Source organism: Martes martes (genome assembly GCF_963455335.1).
Source record: "Martes martes genome assembly, chromosome: 5".
Taxonomy (NCBI): Eukaryota; Metazoa; Chordata; class Mammalia; order Carnivora; family Mustelidae; genus Martes; species Martes martes.
The window spans coordinates 92,369,691-92,397,119 of NC_137892.1; the positions used below are offsets into that span (position 1 = coordinate 92,369,691).

Sequence of the window (27,429 nt, forward strand, 5' to 3'; positions counted from 1 at the left end):
AGCAAAGCCCCCAGGAAAGGTCTGCAGAGTTAGGGATTCAACTTGGGAAGATTATTCAGTCAGAACTCAGGCTCAGAAAATTATCTGAAACTACAGCTCTTCTAGTAAGATGTCAGTGTCAGGTGGGACTTGGCAAGAGACCCAAGATACTAATGAGGTCCTCCGCAAAGCGGTTTTTCGATTGGAGTCTATACTTTTCAAGGGTGTGAATCTGGACTTAGGTGGGCTTCACATTAACCTAGTTCTTGGCCAAGTGGTGACCAGGCAGGGAGCCACTGCTGAATCAGCCGCTGCTCCTGTGTGTAGGCAAGAGAGAGCACCCAGGATTTTATCTTCAGTGTGATGACTTACTCCTTTTAGGAAGATAAAGTTGTGGAGGAAACTGGCTTTGAGCCTTCCCCTTGTGTATTCTGGATTTTTATCTCCACTGGGAGTTGGCTGGCCCACTGACAAAAGCAAAGAAAGATGAGAGCTCTAACAGCATCTTAAATCATGAGGCCCCTGGGCCTCTGTGGGCTTGGAAAAATCACCATGCTCCCTCACACTTTGGCACACCTGCGTCATCAAAAATCTACCTTGTGGAAAGATAGGAGAACAGTACAAAACACTGTCTTTGGAGTCAGACTGGCCTGGCTTCAAGTCAAGAGCATGTCACAATCACCTTTGTGACTACAGAAAAGTTACTGAATTTCTGTGTCTCATACTTCCATACTTAAAATAAGAATGTAACAGTAGCCATTTATCTCAAGGAAGTGAAGGGAGGGTTAAATAATATGGTGACTGTTAAGGACAAAGCCTGACACAGAACAGATGTTCAGTAGACCTCAACTGTTCTTTATTAAATAACTATTATTTTGTGACTATTTCTTCATTGGTGCCAACTTATAGCGGTAATAGCATACCCAGAAATTAAACAATCCTCAACTGATCCAGAAGATAAGCCTCAAACCCTGCTTTAGTCTCATGTTTCAATCCTCTCCTGCGCAAGAAAACAGAAGCCTGGTTTAGTCTGCATCACCTCTCCCTGTTTGCCTTCTAGCAAGGATGTGAAGACAGTTAAATGTTCATCAGACCCTGAGTGATACAGAATTTGTTTTATTTAGAAATTATGCTGAAATGCTGAGTCACAGAGAAAATCATGGAGCAAACCTCACAGGCTCCAGAAGAGCATGCAATTTATCACTCAACAGATGTTACTATTATGAGCACCTATTATGTGTAAAACTTAAGGCTGCACACCCTTGGGGATCCAAAGACAGTTGCTTCCTTCAAAGAGCTTAAAAATAGCAGGAGAGAGAGGATGTCAACACAATACACCAGCTCTTCAAAACTTGACCCTTCAGCCATCACTGCCAAATGAGTGGGCCACAGAACAAGACCCAAAGGAGTCCAAAACATCTCAGGGGGCTGAGGGGCTTGGTAGGACGTGAAAGTGGAAATCTGGGTCCCAAAGGCTGATTAGGAAGTGAATCACAGAGGAGCAGGATGAACACAGGTGCGTAGGCTACACGGGCCATGTTTGGGAACAGTGTGTGGAGCAGCTTGGCTGGAGAGGAAGGCCCAAGAAGACAATCCAAGAAGGTCTGCTAGACACTGCTTCCATTTCCTGGGGTTTCAGGCTAGGGCATAACCCTAAATGGGGAGGCTGGAGTCCCCACCCGGGTTTGGAGTGTGGTGTCTGGCGCAGTGAGAGGAGAGGCAGTCATCTGAAGCCCACAGTGGGACTCTGACCGTGAGAGCGAAGTCAGATTGGAAACCCAGTGACTTTGTCGGCCACCTGTGGGCTCGGGGCTGTGGGAGGACTCCTGGTGTGCACCGGCAAATCATGCACTTAGCATTCGCCTCCAGGAGGGGGGCCAAGGCCCTTGGCCTTGTACCTGCACTTGGGAAAAAGCTCATGCACAGCTCTGGGAGAAGTCCAGCACCATTTGCTCAGGTCTCTGCCCCTACAGACTAAAGCACAGGCTATTCAGGAACAGCAGTCTCCATGAGGAAACCATTCTGCCTCTGGTAAGAGACAGGCTGCTAAGTCTCAGGCACAGTGCTCAGAGCGCTCAGTGTTCAGAGTACTCGCCATTTGCGTCATTCTAGTCAGTCTATAAAATTGGAGGACTGCTTATTTTGAGGCGGGGGAGAGTCTTTTATGTCCTACTGCCCCTAGAAAACTGGAACAGAGAACAATGGAGCAAGCTACTCAACTGAACGGATGATAACAAATCTTCATGGGAGGGAAGAGCCTTCAGAAGTAGCCATCTCCTTTCGCCACACAGCGGACTTGCAGGATGGCTCGGGGAGGAGCTGGCTGCCTGGCAGGACACCTGGCTGTAGGAATAATGAAGAAGCACGCCAGGGCTGGTTAAGCTTGTGGGAGCACAGTGGAGGAGGAGGAAGGGGGCCCAGAATCGAGTGCGAGACATCTGTACAGGCATCCAAATGGATTCTCCCAGAAATGAGGGGGAGGACTGAAAGATACCCGAGTAGCCAGAAAAAGAAGCATTTTCCAAGTGGTACTGCAAAAAGGTAAGGACAGGGAGGCAGCGTGCCGAAGCGATGTATATGAAACAAAGAAGCATAAATCCCCTTTACCTGAGCTCCCATACCAATCTCCCTCATTGGCTCATTTCCTAGGTAGCCCCCCTCCAGATGATAGTATGAATTCTTCCCTGATAAGATCTTAAAACGCCCAGCTTGACTGCCTCTGGTAATGAAGCAAGTTGTCGTCATTGTTTTCCTGTCTCCTGGCACTTGTACAGTGAAAACAAATTCACTCAAGACATGAATTCGGTCATTTATCTGCCTTAGAGAACAAGGAAACTTTCAGGCTTTTGCACCTATGTGCGCCTTCCAGCTGTGGTGACATAGCCAGATGTGCTGGGAATCTACCAAACGACAAGGACAATGAGTAAGGAAGACCACTCTGGTCCTATAGATGGTTCCATATTTGCAGTCTGAACACAACTTCTAGCTGTGCCATTTACTCATGCTAATGGCACCGCCTGTGTACCCATTCACTGAGTACCACGCTAAAGGTCCATCGGAGCCATCCAGGAGGAGTTTTCTCTCTGGTAGAGGATCATCCAGGCATATCACTATGACTAAAGGGAGAGACCAAGAATTGGAGGAGAGGAGAGGAAGAGAGATTCTCACTGGGTGGGCTTTCAGGAAAGAGAGAGGGAGCTGAATAAAACCTGGATGGCGGTAATGAGAGGGAAAGCACGCCAGGGAGCAGAGACAACTTGAGCAAAGGCTCAATGAGGGTCAAGCTTGGGGCAGGCTCTGGAAGAGTGCTGCCAGAGTCAGGCCAGAGCCTAGGGATGCAAAGGAAAAGAGTTGGAGTCAAGTTGGAACGGCAGCTGGAAGTCAGGCTTGAAACTCACCCCCGACTCTCCCTTCCATTGCTCTCCTCTTCTCTGCTTCTCTTTTCTTCCCTTCATTTGCTTTCACTTGCTTCCTTTCTCCCCAATTAAAATCCCCTCCATCTATGCCTCCATGGCTCCATCCATCCCAAACAGTGAGAATGGAGCGGACGGGGGACTAGCACAGAACTTCCACTGCTCTGAAGAAGCCAGTCAGAGATCAACTGCCCCACCCCCAGGAGGACATAGCCCACTGCCACAGAGTAGAAGGAGACACCCAAAACTCTGGTTGAAAAACCATATGCACATCTCTGGGGCACATCTGCAATCTGGAGGCTCACAAAAATGCCCTCCCACTCGGCAGATAGACTGGGACAGTGACCTGACCTAGAAGAGATGCAGGAGACTTCCCCCAGGAGAGGCAATACAAGGAAATGGTTAAGAATGTTGACTCTGGAGTCAGACGTGAACAGTGACAGTACCATCAGATTTATAACAAGCATAACACTTTCCACCTCACTGTGTTAAAAGGATTCAAGGAGAAAATGTTTGTAATGTGCTTACCACAAAGCCCAATCCCTATGAGTGCTCAATAAATGTTAGCTTTTTATTGTTTTATTTATGACAGAGAACTAAGACCAGGAAGGACTAAAGTTCAAGCTGACCAGATCCAGAGCATTCCAGAAGGAGCTTAGTGCACTACATAGACCTCAGGCTTTGGAGTCAGAAAGACCCAAGTTGGAACCAGTTTCTAGCAGTGGGACTGTGGGCAACTTGAGGTGACTCAGCCTCAGCTCCCTCACCTGTGAGATGGGAAGGAAAGCACATCTTCATTCGTATACAAGGATGTGTAAACAACCATTCTTTGGAGGGTTACTGTGAAGATTATGGCTAACAAATCTCAAATTCCTTCATGTAGTAGGTCCTTGATAATTAATAGCAAGAAACACTGAAGTCATGACTTCAAAATTTTTTACTTTGTCTGGTGCCGCTGCTGACAGGATCCTTGAAAGAGGTGTAATTTTTTGGATCCCCCATCCAGAGTTCCAAGCCCCACACCTTTCTTTTCTCACTCCTACCACCATCCACAGAACTATCTTGGATTACTCTCTTGTGGTGGCCACTTAGGAGCACCATGGCTAAATAAACAGGGCCAATGAGCATGGTGACAATGTTGGTTCCATGCCAGAACACTCCACTGGTTTAAAACTTAATACAACAATGGCAATTTCTGCTTTTTTTCATTACAGTTGAGCATACTAAATTCTTCAGGAATTTTTAAATCTAAAAACACCATGGCTACTCAGTCCTCTGCTGATGGCATAAACTCAGCAAGGAGAAGAGCCAAGAGAAATACTCAGACATCCCTGGGGTTCGGGGGGAGCGGAAGTGGTAATAAAAACATCACCAGCAGTAATACCTTTTTTTTTTTTTTAAGATTTTATTTATTTATTTATTTGACAGACAGAGATCACAAGCAGGCAGAGAGGCAGGCAGAGAAAGAGGGTGGGAAGCACCCTCTGAGCAGAGAGCCCGATGCGGGGCTCAATCCCAGGACCCTGGGATCATGACCTGAGCCCAAAGGCAAAGGCTTATTAACTGACTGAGCCACCCAAGCGCCCCTAGTAATACCTTTAATACTGAGTGCCAGGCCATGTTTGGGGCACTCAACAGACTTTTTCCACCTCTTTTGGACTACAAAAATAGGAGCCAGGAAGTGGCTTGCCCAAGGCCACACAGCTAGGAAATGGCAGATCTGGGATTTGAACCTGCATGGGCCAGCCTCAGAGCTTGTGAGTGCAACCGCTCTACTAACTGCTGGCACAGAGAAGAGCAAGTTGAAAGTCATCAGTGGAGCAAAGCCAACTAGCTGTGCCAAGGCTGTGGGGCTCTCACTTTTAGGTCTCATGGAGAAAGGCCACCAAGCACACCCACTTGTGGGATGATCATTCAGTGTTATCCACTTACCCGTCAGGGAGGGCCTACTCCAGACCCAGCTGGGTGTGTTACTCCAAGGCCCTGTTCCACCTCCAGAGTCACAGGGCCAAGAGCTCTAGGTGGACAAGGAGTGCAAGCTCTCTCTGTACTTCCAGTGCTGGCCACAGTGCCCAGTGAGAGGGAGCACCAAGGACAAGTTTGCAAACTGAATGAACAAATGACCCACCAGTCAATGACTGACACTTCCATTTCTCTTCTTCCCTCCTCAACTTCCCAGACTTGAGAGCTTTCCCAAGACAGAATGGGAAGGAAAAACATTAGCACGACTGAACCCAATCCCACGAGATGCTCCAAACAAGAAATGGCACCACAGAATTATTCTAATTCCCATGGATGGTCCACACTAAGAAAAGCCACTTGGTGACTATAGCTTGAGACAGTGTCTGTCTCCCTTTGTGTACATAGACAGTTTTCAGGGAAAACAGGTTTCTATAAGCAAATGCCAGTGTTGAGCTAAGTGGAAAATCTTGAACACAGTCATATCGGCCATCACTGGGCCCTCTGATGGTTTATCTGTATAAAAGAAAGTCCTTTTATCTATAGGCACTGGATTTTATAAATTTTGGTCTAGCTAAGTTATTCTTCAGCTTATCAAATCACGCCTTCCCACATCTCATCACTCTATAAATGAGACTTGGTGTCCGAGGGAGAAACCTGTGCTTAAAGGATATGGAAATCACACAGTCTCAAAGCCTCTGAGCTCAAATATAGTCCTCTATTCCTCCCTGTGAAAAGTGCAAAATGCAGGACTGAAAAGCTTTTAAGGCAGTAGAGAGGAGGGGCACTGAGGAGGGAGTGCCTCAGGGATGGAGCGCTCTACAACTGGTAGATGGGCATCAGGGTGCAGAATACACTTGATAGTGACCCTACCTACCCAGCAGAGACCAGCCCATTTGGAGCTAATTGCATGGATAAATCAAGCTGCGCTTTCAGTGGAGGATGGGGCAGGAGGGACTGGCTAGAGAGGGAGTGGCCTCACCCATGTGAGAGGACATGGCCCTTCGCAGAGATACCAACACTTCAAGAATCTGTCTGCTCACACCAGGTGCAGGCAAGAATAAAGACAGGAGAGTGAGGGAGAGCTGTAGAGAGTAGGAGAGAGGAAGAGAGAAACAGAGGACGAGGGACAGAGAAAACGGGCAAGGAAAGCAGAGTCATGGGCTTACTTTTATTTATTGCATACTAATACAGTGCTTACTACTTGCCAGGTACTGTTCTAAGCACTTTACAAATGCTAACTTACTTAATCCTCATAATCAGCTTCATTTCCAGAAGAGGGAAGCTAAGGCAATCACTTGAGAGCATAGGGCCAGCAAGTGGAAGGCCCGGGACTTGAACCCAGGAAGCCAGGTACCAGTCCATGCCCTTACCCACCCTACATGAGGAAAGTCTTCTACCCTTTTGTGATGGAAGTATCTGGCCCAAGGGCACAAGCATGCCATGAGACAGCCCTAAAAATAGTTAGTTTAGTTAGTTAGCTAAATAATGTTTGGATCTCTGCAACAACTATGTACTCTTACAACATGAGCTATTTCCTTGTGAGTGAATATAAAGGAGGGAAACAGTAAAGGGAATGGTTCTCCTTTGGGCTACAAAAGGAAAAGTACAGCCCACAGACCAAATAAAAGCAGAATAACAGCCACAGCCAAGACTGAGCCAATATGCCAGCACTGTAGTCTCACTATGTCACCAGGGCTAGAAGGAACAAGACGCTTAGGTGAGATCTTAACAGAAAAGTAGCTTTGGGTATAACTTGTTATATGAACCATGAATGCTAGTCAAATGAGCCACTAGGATAATTGGTATGAGATGGACTCAAAAACCGGCAGCCACATGATTGCTAGTCCCCCCTGACTCTCGGTTCCTGTTTTCCAGCCATCTCCCTGTCCCTGGTAGGGATACTGGCTCAGAGCTCCCACTTAGTCTGCAGCTTTACTTGCCTCAGCTTCCCCCTCCTGCCCCAGTTCTCTGCCCAGTCCACCAGGTGGCTGGATTTATTTTTTTTCTACACATGTCTGATCGTGGACGTGGCTGGACTGATTTCCTCTGAAGAGGCCGCTCAGCTCCACATAAGCCCACCGTAACAGATTCTTAGCCCCAGGCTATCAGGAACTCCCTGCCATGAAGAGTGGCAATCACACTGCTGAGAAAACTGAGGTGTTCTCATCAGTTCTTCCTGTGAAGAACCTTCATAAAAAGTGTACCACACTCAGACCATGATGGTTTGGGGTGAGAATGGCCTGGGCAAAGCCCTTGGTGTCATCCATCCTCTTGTGAGCCAGATGCCACAGAAAGCAAACTCAGGACAACACTGATTTTCTGTGTTCCCATTCTAGTCTAGCTGTGGGCTTTTTTTTCGTCCATTCCTTTCTGACCCTACTTTTGAAAATCCTTCCCTTGTTTACCTCCTCACCCCCTACCTCACCCTGCAGGAATTATTCCTGCCTTTGTTCCCTAGTTGAGTGTCCTTTCGGTTAGACTGTTGTGTCCTGATGGCATCCTCGTGGTGCTCTCATCTTCCTGCGATCACAGATGATATCTCTGTGCTTCAAAAGCACAGTGGAAAAACTCCTTTGCTACACACTGAATTTCCAAAGCCTACCATGAGGATAGAAAAGTGCCCATATAAAGATAAATAATCTGAGCTTCAGCTGTTAGTTGCTGCCAGCTTTCTGGGAGCCATATACTATAAAGTCTGTCTGTAAATTAATATCGTGTTTGGAGCTGGGTTGTTTTATTATGGGGGAAGAACTGCAGCTATAAAAATTAGCTGAAGAAATAATCAGAAGAAGACTCAAGAGAGCCCCCTTATTTTAGTTGTGACCACTGTCTTCCTCTGAGGCAGAGAAGAGAGAGAGGAAATGGCCCCCATTGTGTTCTGCCTCAGCATTTCTTCCCCTCCAGCTCTGCTGCTGAATCTGTTATATCGACTTATCTGTAGGAGACAGGAGTAAAAGCTTGGATGGACTCTCTCCCAGGATACAGAGAGACCAACAGAGGGGCTCAGCCCTGGAGTCCTTCCAGAGCAGCTACAGCACAAGGAGCCACGGGGTGAGCCAAATGGTCTTGTGCTAGTTCAGGAGCAGACGTCCCACGTTCTAATCAGACTGTGAGTTTCTCCAGAGCAGATCCCTTTCAGCACCCAGAGAAGGCTGTCAAAAAATAAAACTGACTGTCCCCCATCCCCACCCCCCATCCCTCTGAGGGGCCTCAGCTCCCAGAAAGCTGGCCATTACACCCACATGGGTTTCTGTAGGTTGCTCTACTCTGCTGTGAGTCAAAAAGGGCACAGCAAAGCCTGTCACCTGCTGGCCTGGCGAGTCTCACCCTAGGCTGAGGAGGATCCACAGCACTCGTCCTTAGAGGGAAAGACCACAGTGCTTGCTATGGGTCCAATAATGCTACCAAAAAGGCTTCATTGTCACTAATGTTTGAGGACTGGTATCATCAGGGGTTGCCGCGTGGCCACATAAAACTTTGATAGTGTCTTCACACATGACCTGGCTGCTGCCTTGAGTTCCCAGGAACTGGAAATAAGAACATGCTGCAATTTGCACTGAGAATGTTTTAAAACGGTTGTATTTACACTATTCTTATAATGAAAAGGAAATGTTTTTACATTTCCTCATAATCATTGCTCATGTCCCCTTAATGCCACTGCACATGTCCCCACAATACCAATGAGGCAAATGGGATGAAAATTGGCATATTATGCTCCAGGGTAATCAGAGGAAAAGTCAGACCCTTTGAAGAATGCCCAGCATGTCTGCTCCAGTCTGTGGATGCAGGGCCATCCTGAGCAGGGCCAAAGAGCAGGGCTACCAAGCATTCAATGGCTTCCTCCCATCTCAGGGGGAAAATAAAATAATAAGTAAAAATGTCAACTTCATTCCCATAAATTTTACTTAAATATTGCCTATTACCCATTTCCACTGACCAAGACTCAAAATCAACTAAACACGTGGCCAAATGGCAGCAAATATCTGCAGGGAAAGGCTGTTCGGCTGCAGCAGCCCAAGGCAACTTGCCGGATGGAGCAGAACAAGGGAGACTCCCTGCATGAACAGAAGTATGTCTCATGTGCCACGTGGGTGGAGTGGAGCCAGGCCCAAGGGAGGGCACACGCTATCTGAGACTCCTTCCTGCCCAACATCATTCTTCTTTCTTTTTACCTGGCTCGTTTTGCCCCTTAGTCCACAGAGGAACATGGTTGCCCACCTCTCCCAAGATCACTTGTTAACTCCTGGTAAATAAAGAAACTGCCTCCGTCCATCAGTCTCAAAGGCCCAGGTGAGGGGAAAGATAGGCCAGTTTAAGTCAGGGTTCTCTGCCCAGCCCCATAAGGGATATCCAGAAGGGGTGAGGTCACACAATACCAAATGGCCAACAAAGGTCTGTCTTGTAACCGGGACATCAGGACAGGGCAGTCTGAAGGGAGGGAGGCAGCATTGAGAAGCTGCTGCACGAGGGACACTGCATGTCAGTGCTCTGGCAGGCCACAAGAGGTTCTATGCACCCAAGCCGACCCCACAGAACCCCACTGGGGAAATACTCAGTTTTAACATGCCCTCTAGAAACACTGCAATCCCTTTCCTTAGCCAGTACAGGAAAAGAGAGGGCAACACTTCTACAAACTCACTTAATCCTAAAGACAATAGGCTGTTTCACGAACTAGACCGAAGCTCACAGTAGTTGCGTATGTGGCCCAAGGTCACGCAGCTAGGAAACAGAGGAGCAAATTTCAAACCCAAGTGGGACTCCAGAACCCCATTCCTTCTCCACTCATGACTCACGCTGCCTCAAAACTGAACTCTGCCCAAGATAAGTGCCAAGCACTGATGCAGCCAGTCCTGGGAGGCCTCTGAGCACAGTGCCACCACACCCAGCGTCCTCAGGCCAGAAGGGTCCCCGGGGACCTAAGCGCTGCTCTGCCCTAGCATCAGGCCATGCCCTAGGTAAAACAGCTCGGCCCCTAGCTACTTGGAGGTCCTCTACTGTTCAAGTGCTACCGATGCCATTTTCCTGTTTGCGTTTTGTTTTTGTTTTTGTTTTGTTTTTACAGTTCGTTGCTCATCCTAACTGTCAGCAGCAATTGCTTACCATGTGGTATGAAAATCTCTCAGGCTTACGTCAACAGTCTATCGCTGTGAAATTCCTGGCTGTCTTTGGAGTCTCCCTAGGCCTCCCTTTTCTCGCCATAGCCTATTGGATTGCTCCGTGCAGCAAGGTACAGACTGCTTAAGGTGCATGTCGTCTGCAGTGACTGCTTCTCTCTCCTTAGCATGACCTGGAAACCACTGGCTCAGAGCAATGGCTGAGCATTTCCCGTGTTCAGAGAAAAGAGTTTTGAGATACTTAGCAAAAGTAGGAAACCACACAGAGCTGCTTTTTTCCATTATTTCTCTAAAACAGAGAGAAGTGACAATCTGGGACATTTAAGATACATGAGGCATAATCTGATGAGTAAAGGAAGAAAGAGGAAATACGGGCACTTTTGCCCTCTAATTATGCCATATCCTAGACATGTCCTCTACACTCACAGTAATCACCACAATAATGATCACAGGAATAGGCAACATTATTGAGCACTTTCTTTTGGCTAAGCTCTTTTCATGGAAGATCTGATTTCACTCCCCCAATTACACTATGACGCATATACTTTTCAGAAAAGAGAAACAGCTAATAGACTGAGAGTCAAATGCAGCTCATGCTGGGCTCTGCAGCCCCATCTCCACATCGTCCCAGTTTCCCCAGCTTCCTTGATTAGGCTCTGGCCCACACGGGCAGCTAATTGGGTCACAAGAAGGAAAAGACAAAGGAAAGAGGAGAGCTGGAAAGGTGCAGAGCTGGGCTCTTTCCTCACAGGGAAGGGGAGTGTCTGGTGCCTGCTGCTAACAGAGGGAACGGAACTTTCCCCACTTCCCGCTCCACCATCCCTACAGCCCAGCCATCTGATTGCAGCCACAGAAAGCCACGGCACTCTCTCCAGCTTCAGGCAAGAGTTAGCAACTACAGGACAAAATCATGGAGAAATGATTCCACAGGGAATCTGATCAGCTAATGTGGTTAACAAAAATAGAACCTCTTGTCAACTCCAGTAAGAGGGAACTCACGGCAGGATGATGGGCCCAAGACCTGAGGGCTGCTGACGAGGCCACCTTACCAGATACGCAGTGAATTCACTTCCTTCCAGTAAGACGTGTACCATAGAGACAGGTTAAGACTCAGATTCCTTCTGTAAAATGGGTCTTAAAAAGTCCTCAAACTGAGTATTTGTGGTGTTCAACTTTACATCTACTGAAGATTTTGTTTCTTTGACAGTCTGCCATGCCATGGATTTCTAAGTCAGAATTCCCCAAATGATACACATGTAAATGAAGGCAATTTTTTCTGTCTTTCATTATGAGCTGAAGAAAATACAGTGAGTAAAACAAGCCTAACCAGATTTAAAGCTGGGTTAGAGCAGGTCACTGGTTCTAGGCACAGGTTTTCACACTGGAAATACGTCCTTGACATCATCCAAAGTCTCAATGGATAGGGACACTCACCTCCATACTCTGGGAGCCCAAACTACTTTTAGGACAGTCACTCATTAAAATAATAGCCACTTGGTAGAGAAAACAATGACAATCCTCACTTTTGTTTTTAAAACCAAATGTGACAGCTACCAGAAAACTGGGACCAGCCAATACCAGCAAATTGGTTTATCTCCGCCTGCCTGGTCGCCTAGGGAAATATTCAGGAAGAAATGATATTCCAGTTGTTAACTAAATTTTTCAGATTTTCAGTAGGTCTAAGAAGAATCATCTTGGCCACTATCATGCAGATGTGATGGCACCCCCCCCAAAAAAAATTGCATGGGAGGGGGAGGGAGTTCTGGACTTTCTTGGGGTCCAGTAAATCCAGGAGACTGATGCCACCATGAAACATAGGGGTCACACTGACAGTAGTCTTTCAGAACATTCTGGAAGAAATGTTTGCAGGAAAATTTAGCCCAGTGGCTGAGACTTCCTCTCCTCTGTTGAGATACATGTCTTTTTGACATTTGGTGCTCACGGAGCTCCCAGTAAGACTAAAAAAAAGAGCACTACAGATAAATATGGGCTGGCCATTAAGCCGCTTGTGCCTTCTGGGTACTTTCTGGGCTGCAAGTCTGAGTTCCACACATTGGAGGGTATGTCCACGTTGGAATGACAAGTCTTAGTCTATGGCATGAGATCATTCTTGGTGGCACTGCTTATTCTAAGGGAAGATTCCCTCATTAAGGAGGGAAACTTTAGTTGTCAAAGTTGCTCTGAAGCAGCCAAAGAACAGATAAAACAGCCAAGATATTTTTAGTCTTTCCTTTCACCATTATAAAAGAAATCTTTTCAAGTTTGGCAAAGATATTATATACTGGGGATTATAAAGGGTCATATCTTCCATGTGAAGAAACTAGCCCTCTCCAAAGGCTCCTGAGGTCCAGAATACAAGGTCCTCCCAAGGAAAGGGGCACAGTGGAGAAATCTGTTAATGTGCTAGCCTCCCTTCTCCCAAGGGATCACTTTATACCTGCGTAATACATCTATGAAAAAGCCAGTGTCATCCCAGGAACTTCATATTCTAACCACCTCATGACACCTGCCTCAAAGAAAGTAGAACTTGATACTCTTTTCTAAATGTTTTCATAAAAACATCATCAACCAGCTAACGTCCAACAATGTCTAACAAATGTTGAAGTTTCTGTTCCCAACTTAATCGTCCACTTATTGAATAGTTGCTGTCCTGATTTAGAGACCCCTAGGAACACCAAAATTACTTGATTGGCCTGCCAAAATGATGTCGTTTATTTCCCATTGAATCCCCATAGCTGTCAATTCTACTTTTATTTAAATTTCTGAGGGTCCCTGAGAAAGACAGCTAAATACGGAGAGGATAAGGTCAAGGATGTCAACGGAAGTTGACAGTTTACTAATACGGTGGCTGAAGAGGGTTACCAAGTCATAGATGTGTACATAAGATAACAAAGGCTGGTCTGGCTCTTGGAACAGGCCTGTCAAGGTCAATAAAGTGAACGGTGATATTTTTCTATTATTTCTCAATATGGCTGAGGTCATGCAGCCCACTGGGAAGCTGGTGAGTTCTTTCCTCATGGCTGCTATCAGGTAGAGCTTTACCATGGAGCTCTTTATCCTCTCAAGGAGAGCTCTGATGTCAAAGGACCTTTATGGCTCAATGCCCTTTTGCACCCTTTGTTATTCCATTCTGATTCATACTTTAGGTTGTTTGCCTATTAAAATCTGAGACCTGAAAGAGTTAACAGTAATCCTTATGGGCTCAAATGGGGTCTCTGCAGTAGGTTGGATCAAGGAGGAAGTCAGCATGGTAAAAGTACTGAGCAACAACACAAATTCTAATTGTAAAGGTGTGAGAGGTGAAACTGATTTCCTCTGTGACGTTAACCTCGATGGCTCAATTATCCTTTTAACTCAGTCCCAGGACTCAGGCAGGGAGCGATGTAAATAACTTCAGCCTCCCACCTGGTATCTTTGCAGGGTACAAGCCCTCGGTCCATATACTGCCACATAACTCTCAGATGAAGAATGCCAAAGTGTCAGTTACCACACCCCAGCCCCTAAGCCCTGTGCCAAACAAAACACCTCATGAGGAGGTAGAGGAACTCTGAAGCTTTGGAAGATCCCTGCTTTGCCTTGTCAGAGTTGAAATGGCTTGAAACAAGGGTCCTCACGCCATGCGATCCAAGGCCAACCAGGAGAAGACAATGCCTCCAAAGGCCTGTGTGTCCCCCTCATCTGCTTCCAACAGAGAGCACAAGATTAAATACAATCATTCTGTAATTTTTGAAGCATGGTCATGGAGGGGAAATTCATGCCAGGAAATAGAGCATATTTTGCTCTTATGTTAACAAAAGCATCTGCCCTCAAATCCAAAAGGAAAGTCCATCACCTGTCACCCTACTGGGACAGGAGTTAAGAGTACTAGAAGGCTGATCACTTCTATCCGAGCCCAGTCTAAGCCCTGCGACATTCTCTCCCCAACTCTCCATCGATTTCCTAGCACAAGTGATGGCCTGCATCTCTCTCCACCAGAAAATCAGCAACTTTGAAAGGAAGGACCAACTCTGCCAGCTTATTTATTCTATCCCCTCCAGGGCCCAGGATCATGGTGCATACAGACAGCACCCCCAAGGCTCACGGCAGAAGTGCATTAGGACTCTGTGTAGCTCCAACTTTCCAGAGCCTTGCCTATTAGCTTTCAAAGAGCCAGGTGGGTTTCTTTTATGTTCCCCCTTAGGAGTATTGCCTGAGGCTCTCTGGTGCCACATAGTAAGTGCTTCCTGTGTGCCAGGAGCTGCTCTGTTTTGTGCATATTATTCATTTCTTTCATCAACCCTATGTGAAAAGTTATATTTTATCCTCATTTTACAGATGAAGAAACTAAGACATAAAGGGATTAAATGCCACAAACTACAGAGCTGTGATTTAAACCTAAGATCTCTAGCTCAAGAGAACTGACCTTAACCATTGTACAAGCATGTGTACACATGCACATGCATACATACACACCTGCCCTTCTACCCTTTCTAATCCATCAGCAGCATTATAACCTTCGATGCTGAATGTAAACATCTTAACTGCTGACTACTTCACTTTGCAATGGACTTGGTTCAGAAATTTAGAGGTGGCAGGACTTTTCCAGAAAGGAGGAGTCGAAAACAAGACTGACAAACTGTATTCTTTCCTCTCCTTTCCCGAGAAACCCTACCTTCAAGTGTCCACTATCACTTAGCACCTCTTCAGCCCATGGGACAAAGGATGGATTCCCATGGCAATGTGAGAATGCCCAGATTAGAGACACCCGGTGAACATCCTCCTGCCTTACCCAAAGAAAGGAATATCGCTGAGCCCTGCATTAGACATTCCAAGTAAGAATTTTACAGGAAGCATACGGAGAAACCCATCCCTAATTTAACCAGGATCTCTAACATTTAAGAACCACTCTGGCCTTGACGATGTGCATGTTTTTTTCTTGGAGCACTTGATCCAAAGTTTGCCTCCGTTCCACTTTCCAACTTCTACACTGAGCCCTTCCTCGAGGCCACTGGCACCTGGTGGCAAGTGAGGGTGGCATCTGGGGATACGAGACTTTGGAGACAGGATGGAAATACTCTCTGGGTGCTCTCCTGCAGATATGACCTACCTCGCAGGCATGCGGCCACCAGGTCCCCATTTAGAAGCTTACACTCGTGGTAAGGGCTAACAGCCCAGCAGCAGAGAACACAGAGGTGTGCTAACCAGTAAAAGATCACCTCTGATCTATTTGTTTGCAGCTAATTTAAGAGCACTACTTAGATGCACTCATACTCACATATTTCCCAGGAGGTTGGGGTGAGCTAGACACTGACAAGCTAGACAAGCTTGCATTTCTAGATAATCAGTTCTCTGCCCATGCGGTCCAAGGAATGACAGAAGTGCTTTAGCCCATTGTTCAGACTCACCACTTTTGCACTGGTGAGCAAAGAGCAGAGCAGGCCAAGGTCTACATCTCCCAAAGCTCTACTGTCTTTTTTTACACTGAACGTTGTTCCTTGACCCAGTTTTAATGATTCCCCAGCTAAGAGCTGCTGGCATATATTGGCTGACTTTTCTCCTTTCTTTTAGCTTACCTGGTGGCCTTGTAAAAGAAAGAAGTTTTCCCCAGGTGTAATTTGTTTCAAAAATTATTTTTGTGAGACAAAAAGGAAATATCACCAAAAAAAATTTAAAAAGAAAGAAAAGAAAAGAAAGAAGCTATTGAAATGATTTGATCTCAAATGAACTTTGTCCGAGTTTGACCAATTAAAAAGAAGCCTTGGAACACTACATCAAAAACTAATGACATATTGTATGGTGACTAACCTAACGTAATAAAAAATAATGATTTAAAAAAAAAAAAAAAAAAGGAGTCTTCAAGCCCAGAAGAAAAAGAGAAAAGGCGTACTATTACCTAACCTTGCTTTCCTCCAGATGGCCTAGATCAAGTGGGAACTGAACCCAGGGTCACTTTCCACGGGACCACAGGGCCTTATCAGGGTTTTGTTGTATGTTTGCAGTAGATACAGTAATTTTTACAGACTCCACTTCTGCCAGACAATAACAACTTGAAGGAGGTAACAAAGAGAACAGTAAATGCCTCAAACCACATCTTCTGGGGAATCCCAAGGCCAGCTCAGGTTCAGCTGCGTGCAGCCTCCTGCATCAGGTGCCTCCTGTGGGTGAGGAGGAGGAGCGGTGTCCCTGTATCCTCATCCAGGTCGTCATCAGAAGATACTATGTAGAGCCCACTGATAAAGGACGGGAAACCTGGCCACCAGTCCCTTAAGATTTGGGTCCATCTCCATGGTCCCCAGCTTTTTCTGACAATTGTGGGACTCTGCTGGGATACACAAGATCTGACATCCCTTTCCTTCTGCTCAGCCTTCCCAACTCCCCATCCCATGGTCAGTTCCACCTTCCCTCACCTCTCACCACTACCCCAACTAGGACATGGTGACAAGATAGGAAGCAGGGACTATTTAAGGATGTCTCCTGGGTATACTAGCAAGCTGGCTGGGAAATGGGTCTTCGAGATTCGAACGCAGTCATCTAAAATGTTGAAAAATTCAAACTAACAGTTTGATATATAAATCAAAATGAGACATGGTTGAATACAGTTTTCTTAATTTATGTGAGATGTTTTATTTGTCCTTACATTTAACCTGTGCATTCTGAATTTAATGTATCTACCTATGGCCAGAATTAATCTATGATCCAGTTTTGTAGATAATGAGGTCAAACATCACAAAGAAGGGCCATCTATAAAATGTCTGTAGGCTCCACGGTTTTCAGGTAACTAGAATTTCAGGTTTTCGGGCACTAGATTTAGTGCCATATGACATCTAACAATGCAAATGAACTGAAATAAGTTTTTTCCAGCATAGTAGGGATTCCTAATGTCTAGACCTGAGATGTTGGGTTTTTAAATATATATATATTTTTTTTAAATATATATATATATAAAATTATCACTTTTTTAATTTCAATAGATAGGTTCTATGATAATAGATAGGTTCTATAGGTTCTATAATAAACCATGTTACACTAACAATCAGTATAATTAAAGTGGACGATTACCATGCTGAAGCATATTCAAAGAACATTATCAAGCCATTGGACTTATATTACATTGAAGACAGTCATAATTAGGGAAATTTTACCTGCAAAAATCCCTGTAAATTGATCACCTACTGAACCAATACTCTATCTTCCGGGTGACATTTCACTCTAGGACTCCTGAATGAGGCCGAATGTGAACATCAATTAACCAGACAGTGGCTACAGGCAAACATCTGCTCTAGAGAAGGAACTTTTCTGGGCTTCAGAAAAGGTTTCCCTCTTTGCTCTCTTCTGATTAGTGTACCAGGATGAGGGATAGGATTTGGTGCCTAGGTGCAAGTGATAGCCATGTCCTAGAAGGGACTCATATGAGCTCATTAACAGGGGTCAACAGACTCATTGGATGGCCCACAGTTTAGTCCTCAAAGACCAAGGTAGCCTTGGGATGGCACACCAGGGCCAAAGAAGATATGGCCAATACTTGCTTCCTAATGGGGCATCTTCTAGATCATTTCAGGCTCACATAGAACAACCACACAACTCAATTATGCACCAGAGCCACAAGGGAAACCTCAGCAAGTTTTAGAGGAGTATCAAAGAGGCTATAATCTACACACATGCAGCAATGAAAAAGGAATTTTTCAAAGTATGAGGAAAAGAATCCTCTACATCTGGACATTAACCTGTGATTTAAAAATGAAATCCAAAGGGAAACTGTAAAATATTGATAACTGAACATCAATGAACATATCACCTGTCAAAATTTCTTGGAATATGGCTAAAGCAGTGGGAACTATAAAGCTTTAATTCACCAACATATAAGAAATAGTGAAAACAAATCATAGAAAAAACAAAACTCAGGAAAATGGACCAAAGAACAATAGAGCATATCCAACATATGTTTTTTTAAAATTCTGAACTCTACTGAGACTATTCTTTTTCCAGATGTGAATGACCTAAGATGCAGGTCACAACACAGTGATACATCAGCGTATTCTACTCCTTTATACCACTTCCACGAAATCTCCTAAATGGGAATAACTGAATTCAACAGGAGATGTATTTGGTTAAGCAGCAACTCACATGAAAGGGCAAGAGAACAGGTTTTCTGAGTTCAGTTAGCAGCTTCTGTCCATGATGGAGGATTCTCTCGTTAAACTTTGGCAAAGCATTTTAAAGAAAGACCTGTCCCCACCTACAGATGGGTTTAATATGTCTTCTACATATTTTGTTTCCAGCTAGGAAGAACCCTGAGGAGCCCCTTCATGAAATTTGTCGCCCATGCAGTTTCTTTTACAATCTTTTTGGGATTGCTAGTTGTGAACGCATCAGACCGCTTTGAAGGCGTTAAAAACCTGCCCAACGAAACCTTCACAGACCACCCGAAACAGATCTTCAGAGTGAAAACCACACAATTCTCCTGGACAGAAATGCTCATCATGAAGTGGGTCTTAGGTAAGCACTCTGTTCTTTATTCTCTCCTCCCCTACTAATAACAGGACATAATTAAACTCTGACTTCTGAACCTCTCCATCTCCTCTTGAGCGCACTCTGGCAGTCAAAATGGTGAGCAGATGACCAACAGAGAAGGCAGAGTCAGCTTCTATATATGCTGGTGTATTAGATGCACAGGCCTTTAACAGGAATCCCAATTTTGGAAGGAGATTTTTGGAGGAAATTTGCTATGTGCTTTTCATTACACATGTATTGAAAACGTTTGTAAGGCAGCCTTGCATGGGAAAACATATTTTGATCATTTAACTACAGTCTACCAGAGGCCTTAGGAAATCAAGGTCTGCTTCCAGAAAACAGTATAAAATTGCATAGCTTAAATGATATTTTTTATCACTGAATACTAATGTATAGTAGAATGTAGATGATAAACAGAAATCTAAGAAGCTAGGGGAGATACACTTTCTCATTATTTGCGTTAATGAACACCATGAAGCTGTGACATTCCTTTTTGTGGTAATACTCTGTGCTGCCAAGGTCTGCCACTAGAAGTGCCAAGGAAATTTTCCCAATTTCCCCACTGTCTAGCTAGGAAAGAACATCTCTCTTTTACCACTTTATAAGAACTATTATGAAGAGGAACAAACAAGACAAACTAAAATGGTAAAAACTAAAACTGTACAGGCAAAATGGGATACAGGCTTTTCTAATACTAAAAACTGCAAAACTATTTGGTAGGGAAGAAATCAGACTCGGTGGGAAAAAAATGAAAACCTGTATAAGTTAACATTGGTGACACTACACATAACTAAAACCTGATCAATAGATTATAATATGTACACCAAAAATATATGAACGTGATGAGAATGTTTTAAACAAAACAAAACTGAAAAGAGAACTGAAAAACGTTAGCTCTGGAGTATCAAGATGTACTCCACTAATTAAAATGCCCTAATGGTATGCACCCCAGATTTTGCTTTCTTCACAAAAATTCAATAATGGTATAATTTTCATTAGGTTTATGTTAATAAACACTGAGTCAAAATGTACACAGGGTCACAGTGTCTGTGCCATCAAGCAACAAAATCACAAAAGAACAAGTACTCGAAAACGGCCCAACACACAGCCTGCTGTAGTTAAATGAGAGAGCCTAAGAGAGCCACAACGGTTGAACCACGTGAGAACATCCTAGATGCCCAAGCTGAGAACAAGGGGGGCTATGGTCTCTGAGCTGGTCTCTAAATAGGAAGAGGGAGATGAGAAGAATGGTTTGATCCAAAGGAAAGAAGCTACAGGCTTTTCATTGACCAGCCAGTCTCTGACCAGAAGCTCACTTAGGAGAGTCACTGGCACTAAAGTTGTAAGGAGACATTAAAGCCTGTGGTGGAGTGACTTCTGGTGGCCTGACTTTCACAGTTCAGGATCTATCCTAATCCTAACACTGCAGGGGTGGAAAGTTTGTACAGCCCCAAATCCATATGTGAAAATGCTAACCCCGATGTGATGGTGTTAGGAGGTAGGTCCTATGGCAGGGGATTAGGTCATGAGGACAGAACACTCATGAATTGAATAGGTGCCCTTAAAGAAGAGCCTCGGGGAGAGAACTCGTGCACGCGCTCTCTCTCTCTCTCTCTTTCTCTCGGCCATATGAGGGTACAACAAGCAATCTGTAACCCAGAGGAGGACTCTCACCAGAACCCAAATATGCTGGCATCCTGATTTCAGACCTCCAACCTCCAAAACTGTGAGAAATAAATTTCTCTTGTCTACAAGCCACTCAGCCTGTGGTATTTTGTTAGAGCAGCCCAAACTGACTACGACACAGATTAAAACAAAACAAAACACCCATAACTCACACGTTGGGTTTATGGATAAAAACATAACAGTATTTATGGCCCCATCACTCACCCACCACATTTCCCCACCCAGCCCCCAGGAAGGAGACTGTGGTGAGTGCAACCACACTTGCCCTAAGTGAGAGAGCTACGCCAGCCATGTCCATGGCTCTTACTGAAGCAGACTTCCTCTTGACCCCTATTTCTCTTCCTGGATGTCAGAGCACTATCCCAGGAGGGAACATTTCTCTCCAGCTGCAGAGGACCCAATGTCTACAGCCTGGTCCCAGGTCCCGCCCATCAAAAAACAGCTGAGTTTTTAAGACCCTTACATGAAAAGTAGGGAGAAGGGAAGGGTTTATTTCTCACTGACCTATTTCCTTGTATATTTCAGATAGAAGGAAGATTCTAATTACTTTTTCTTATTTAGGTAAATTTTCAAGCGTTTTATTATGAATCATTTCAAGAAATATGCAAAAATCAAGAAAAGAGTACAATAAATCCCATGAACCAATCTCTCATGCTCAAAAATTAGCAAGTCACGGCTAATCTTTATGTCATCTATGGCTTCCCCGGTTCCCTTCCCACAACATGCAGCATTCCAAAGCAAATCTCAGATATCATATTTCACCCATAAACATTTTTATGTGTATCACTAAAAGATAAGTTATTTTTCTTCTTTCCAATGTTTTTTTCTCTCTGTGCTTCAGGTTCGTGGATAATTTTTCTGCACTGTCTGTGATTTTAATCTCTAACCAGTGAATTTTTCCTTTCAGATATATTTTTCAATGCTTGAAATTCCATTTGGCCCTCTTTTTATCTTTCATTTCCTTCTTCATGAAGCTTGCATTTTCCTTTAAATCCATAAACATACAGTGCATACTTACAGTAACTGTTATAAAATCCTTAACTCCTAATTCCATCATCTCTATCATTTCTGGGTTACCTTCTTCTACCTAATCTCTCTCCTGACATGGATCACATGTGTCTCGGTGGGTTAGTCATTTCTGACTGAATGACAGGCACTTCCTAGGTTATGTTGTTGAACATCCAGATTTTGTTGTCTTCCTTGGAAGAGCATTTGGCTTTACTCTGACAAGCTGTTAAATTACCCGCAGATGATTTCAGGGCTTTTCTTTCTCTCCTTTTTTTTTTTAAAGATTTTATTTATCTGAGAGAGAGAGAGAGAGACGGCGAGAGAGGGAACACAAGCAGGGGCAGTGGGAGAGGGATAAGCAGGCTCTCCACTGAGCAGGGAGCCCCATGTGGGGCGGCTCGATCCCAGGACCCCGAGATCATGACCTGAGCCGAAGGCAGACTCTTAACTGACTGAGCCACCCAGGCGCCCCAGCTCAGGGCTTTTCAAGTTTCTTAGAGTGAATCTGGAGAAATTTAACCATAAAGATTGTTTATTCTTGTGCTACAGAGACACACACCTGTGGTCTCTACTACATGCCCTGGATAATCAACAAAGAATTTCAACTCTGGATGGTGTGAGCTCAAATCTCTCCACTGTGGGTGAGCTCTGAGAACTATTCAGCTTGGGGCTCTCTGGCTGCTATTTGTGGAGTTTTACTCTGGGTACTTATAACTTAGTGTTTGGGAAATGTCCAAAAGGACCCCTACATAATTTTCTGGACTTCATTTGTGGTTCTGTTTTTGGTTTGCACAGTACCCTTCTCTCTGAAACTCGGCCACACAGCATCTGATCACCTCTGCCTTCCTGAACTCTAGTCTCTGTCTTTTTTTTTTTTTTTTAAGATTTTATTTATTTGACAGAGATCACAAGTGGGCAGAGAGGCAGGCAGGGGTGGGAGACGGGGAGCAGGGTACCTGCTGAGCAGAGAGCCAGGGGCAGGGCTCAATCCCAGGACCTTGAGATCATGACCTGAGCTGAAGGCAGAAGCTTAACCCACTGAGCCACACAGGCGCCCCCAGTCTCTGTCTCTTTAACTCTGTGGGACTGCCTTTCATGCTTCTGGGATTCCACTCCATGCACTACAGACTGGAATGTGTCTCCATAAAGAAAGACCTGGTGTTCAAGTGGCTTACCTTGCTGAAGGAATATCTGTTTTCAGTGCCTGAGGATTGTTTCTTTTTTTCTTTTTCTCTTTTTCAGTTTATTACCCATCATGGCTGATAATAGAAACCAGAACTTCTTTTCTAAAACAGAACCACAAACGTAAAAGAAAGTTAATGATTTTTTTCATACCTCCAAATTTCTAGTCAGTACTCTAATTTCTCTGATTGAAGAGACTAGTTGGATAATGACCTGTGTAGCTTGCTTTCTCTCTTCCTTCAGGTCTCTGTTCAAAGTTTACCTTCTCAAAAGAGTTCAGCAGTAGGAACATGCATTTCCATCTCCCTACTCTGACAAGATGAAATCTGATCAGAGATCTAAAAGAAGAGAGGAAGAAAGCTTTGTACACATCTGGGTGAAAAGCATTCCAGACAGAAGGATCAGCATGTGTTAAAGGCTTGGATTCAGGGAAACTGGTGAGGCTGAAGTGTAGTGAATAAGGAGGAGAGAACAGAGATGAACTCAGAGGGACAGGCAGAGCTGGATCTTGCAGGCCATGGTACACAATTTTTATTTTATTCTGACTGTAATAAGAAACCACTGGAAGGTTCCGAGCACAGAAGTGACATCATATGACTGAAGTTGTTAATGACTTGCTGGCTGCTATGTACAAGACGGAGGAGTCAGAAACAAGAACAGAAGCAAGGAGACCAGTCAGGAGGTCACTACAGTAATGCAGACAGGAAATGGTTTGTTTTGAGGTGGTACATCATGATTTACATTCTGTAAAATCAATAATATTTACTATCAGACTTGGTGTAGGGTGTGAGAGAGAGAGAGAGCAGTAAAGGAAAATTCCATGTGTTTTAGCTCAAGTGATGGTATGCTAGAGTCTTTCACAGCAACAGAAAAGACCAGGGGAGGAGCAGTTCAGAGAGGAAGGAGAGAAGGAAATCAAGAGTTCTGTTTGACACCTATTAGATGTCCACGTGGAAGTGTCAAGCAGCACTTGGATATGCATGTCTGAAGTCCATAAGCACATAAGGAGAGGCTAGGGCTGAAGACAAGTATGAGCATGACAGCGTACTTAACATAAATTAAGTGTGCAATCACCCTAACTGCGAATGTGGTCAGACAAACTGAGGACCAAGTCCTGAGGCACAAGGATACTTAAGGACGGAAGGATGAGGTCTCCAGTGAAGATTAGGTAAGAGAAGAGCCAGGAGAGTGGTGTTGAAGGCAATCAAAGTAACTGGGTCAAGAACCAGGGAGTGATGACTTCCATCGAATGCCAACAGATCAGCTAACATGAGGCCTGAGACCTCACCACTGAATCTGGAAGCTAAGTTCCTGAGGAGCCACAGGGGACCCGGCCTTAGGACTGTGGACTCTCACCCACTGTACCGGGAGGGAAGCTGGAGGAGAGGCCACAGAGCAGGGGGCTTGCCAGATACAGTGGGGGAGCAACGTGGAAGTTTTGGGATATTTCTTTTACTCTCTCAATTCTCTTCTCAATATATGTTTTCTAGTTATTAGGCATTATACTAAATATCAGGCACTGTGTCAGATACTGGGGAAGCAGCTGTAAAATATAATTAACATTATCTTATCCCTGAATATATTCTGGAGCTTTTTACTTACTACAGGGTAATACTAATCTTTGAGAGAAAGCTTTTGAATGCTGGGTGCACTACTGGCACACCCTGAAGTCTACAGTCTGATCTACCCTCTGCTCAGACATGGAGGGGCTTGAAGTGGCATGAGGCCCCTACTGACAGAATCTTCGAATTCTACTCTGCCAGGCAGACCCTGATCAGCTGGATACAGAGTAGCATGGTCTCTTCTCCCAGAATGTATCATACTCATAAATGAGGGACTATGGACAGATTGATTTTAAGAACACTACTGCTCCCTCTCTACCAGAAGCTGCCCTAGGGCTGAAAAGAACCTTAGGACCCTTGTACGGCTTCATGGATGAAGACCTTGGCCACAAAAAGGTGAACGGCCTTCTCCGGGTGGCCTGCTTCTGTCTTTCCCACCGCCAGGCCTTAGTACATTCTCAGGTCAGGAGCTAGAGTGATTCATTTAAAATTCAATCAGGTTTTGTCCCTCTTTGCCTCAAAACTCTTCGGTGGCTTCCCATCTCCCTCAGAGTGACACCGATGCCCTTATAATGACCTACAATGCCCCCCACCTCTCCACCCCATCTCTGTGACTTCACATCCCACCACTTCCCACCTCATAGCCCCACTGGCTTCCTTGCTGCACACAGTTTCTACCTCAGAGCCTCTGCGGGGGCTGTCCTCTCTGCCTGAGTGCTCTTCCCACAGCACATGGCTCATTCCCTCACCTCCTCAGGTCCCTGCTCAAAAAATCTTCAAAGTGAGGTCTTTTTAAACCAACCTATTTAAAGCCACAAGTTCCTCCACCCTGACTGTCCTATTCCCCAGGCTCCTTTTCTTCCTAACAGTTAACATCGCTAAGCAAACTACATGCTTTCTTTTGTTACTTCCTGTCTCTATTAATATTAACATTTCTGTAATCATATAAATTTGTTGACTCTCTTCATCTTTTGCTATCCCTTTCTCCATCTGGCCATGTGGTTTTCCCAATGAACACTTCCAACAGCCACATCGTGTGACAATACTCTTAACTTACTTCCCCAAGCCTCTCCTCATACTAGGCATGTAGGTTGTTTCTCTTCTAGTGTACAGTTCTGTGTAAAGGTCAAACTCACTTAGAAATATATTCTTCCTTCACTCCAGATGCTTTAGTTGACTACCTACAGGATTTATGGAAAATCCTAGATTGTCAATCCAAGAGATTCAAGGCATGGGGGTAGAGAGGCACAAGGAGGTTGAGAAGACACACCCAGAGACAGAAGAAAAGCCAGGACACAGTATTAAGGAAAGGAAAAGAAGAGTACGAGAGGAAGGAGGGATAAATTTGCTAGAAGATTTGTTGAGCTCTGTAGTGCTGTCAAATGAGCTGCATTCGGGAGGACTCTGGAAACCAGGGACCATCACTCCTTGCAGCCTAGAGAACCTCCAGGATCAGTTCATACCACAGGAACCTCTTTCTTGCCTATATCAGCAGCAACTCTGGGGTAGTTGTAAGAGCTTATAATAAGGCTTTTCAATGGGAGACTGTGGCCCCAGAGACACTCATCAGAGGATGATGTAACATGAGTAGTTCCCAGAAAGCCGTCAGGCTTGGAAGGCAGGAAGTCTCTGCACAATGCATGCCATTTCTCCATCTAGGAATAGACTCATGTCTGAAGACACATTCTGCACCACTCTTAGAACCTGGCAGTGTTTTCTTTTTTTTTTTTTTAAAGATTTTATTTATTTATTTGACAGACAGAGATCACAAGTAGGCAGGGGGAGAGAGAGAGAGAGAGAGGAGGAAGCAGGCTCCCTGCTGAGCAGAGAGCCCGATGCGGGGCTCGATCCCAGGACCCTGAGATCATGACCTGAGCCGAAGGCAGAGGCTTATAACACTGAGCCACCCAGGTGCCCCCTGGCAGTGTTTTCTTAAACAGACTTCCCAGTATTGTCAGTGGAGTGGAGATGTGAATGCCCAGGGTAATAGGAAAATACACTTAAAAGGCTACAGAGAAGAACTTGTGACTGGGTGTCAGCAAACCCAGTCCTGGGTCCCTTGGTGGCCCTGCCTGTCTGAGTTTCAGTTTTTACATGTGTAAAATGTGAGGCTCAAGGTCTCCCTCACCCATTCCACCCAGGGTTATAAACTCTTCAAGGGAGGTGCTAAGTCTTAGCTCCAGGATCACACAGTGAAGTTTGGGAAGAATGAACTTATAAAAGCCTATGGGCTGGGTTCCTCACCTAATTCATTCTTTTGATTATTTCCTCATTTAGTCAGATCCATTTCCAAGCAGACTATTCCAGTCAACTTTCCAAAGTTTCTCCCTACAAGTGAGACCAGGTATCTGCTCTGCTTATCACCTTTAGGGACTGTCCAGCTGCTCCAAGTGAAGCCCAGTCTCCCCCCTCATGGCCTGTAGGAAAGCTACTGAGGGTCTACTGGGCCTTCACTAACCTTCCCTGCTACAAATCTCCAGGCCCATGCCCTGAATCTTGAGCCACACTCAGCCTCTTCAAGTCCCGCAGAAGAGCCCATCCTCCCACACTTCCACAGCCACTATCTGGAACACTTGGCCAGCCCCTCTGTCACCTGGCTCCTGCTTCCTCACACCAACTGTCCCCTCCTCCATGAATTCACTCCGTCAGTGAACAAATACAAGTTGTTCCAGGAGCTCTGCCGACTCTCATAACACTGACTGCTCTGATCGCTGCATCTCCACAAACAATCCCCAGCCATTTTCATTACAGCATCTGTCACCCAGAAACATTCATGATGGCTTGTGATGCATCTGTCTCCAGAGATAGACTGAGCTTGCTTCATCTTGGTCGTGGTGTCCCCAGAATGGTGGCTGGCTCTGGGTCAGCACTCAACAGTGTCTATTAAGTGGGTGGATGATTTCCCAACCAGGAAGAGTACGCTTGTGCCCAGCAGAGGGCATGGTAGGTGACAGCCCAGTGGAGAGCAAGGGCCCTGCAGTGCCTGTGTGCCTTTGAACAATGTACTTGCCATCTTGGTAAACAAGCTTTTTC

At 45.1% G+C, this 27,429-nt stretch overlaps 1 protein-coding gene across 1 annotated transcript in view; it reads left to right on the top strand.

Annotated features, from left to right (window-relative positions):
- The window catches only part of TRPC7 (transient receptor potential cation channel subfamily C member 7), a gene marked incomplete at both ends in the record, with an annotated part of 166,493 nt that overhangs the window by 100,982 nt on the left and 38,082 nt on the right, over positions 1-27,429 (top strand). The window contains 2 exons of the mRNA XM_080804357.1: positions 10,417-10,581; positions 18,727-18,943. Coding sequence (XP_080660483.1) covers positions 10,417-10,581; positions 18,727-18,943 — 382 coding nt within the window. The remainder of the gene's footprint in view (positions 1-10,416; positions 10,582-18,726; positions 18,944-27,429) is intronic.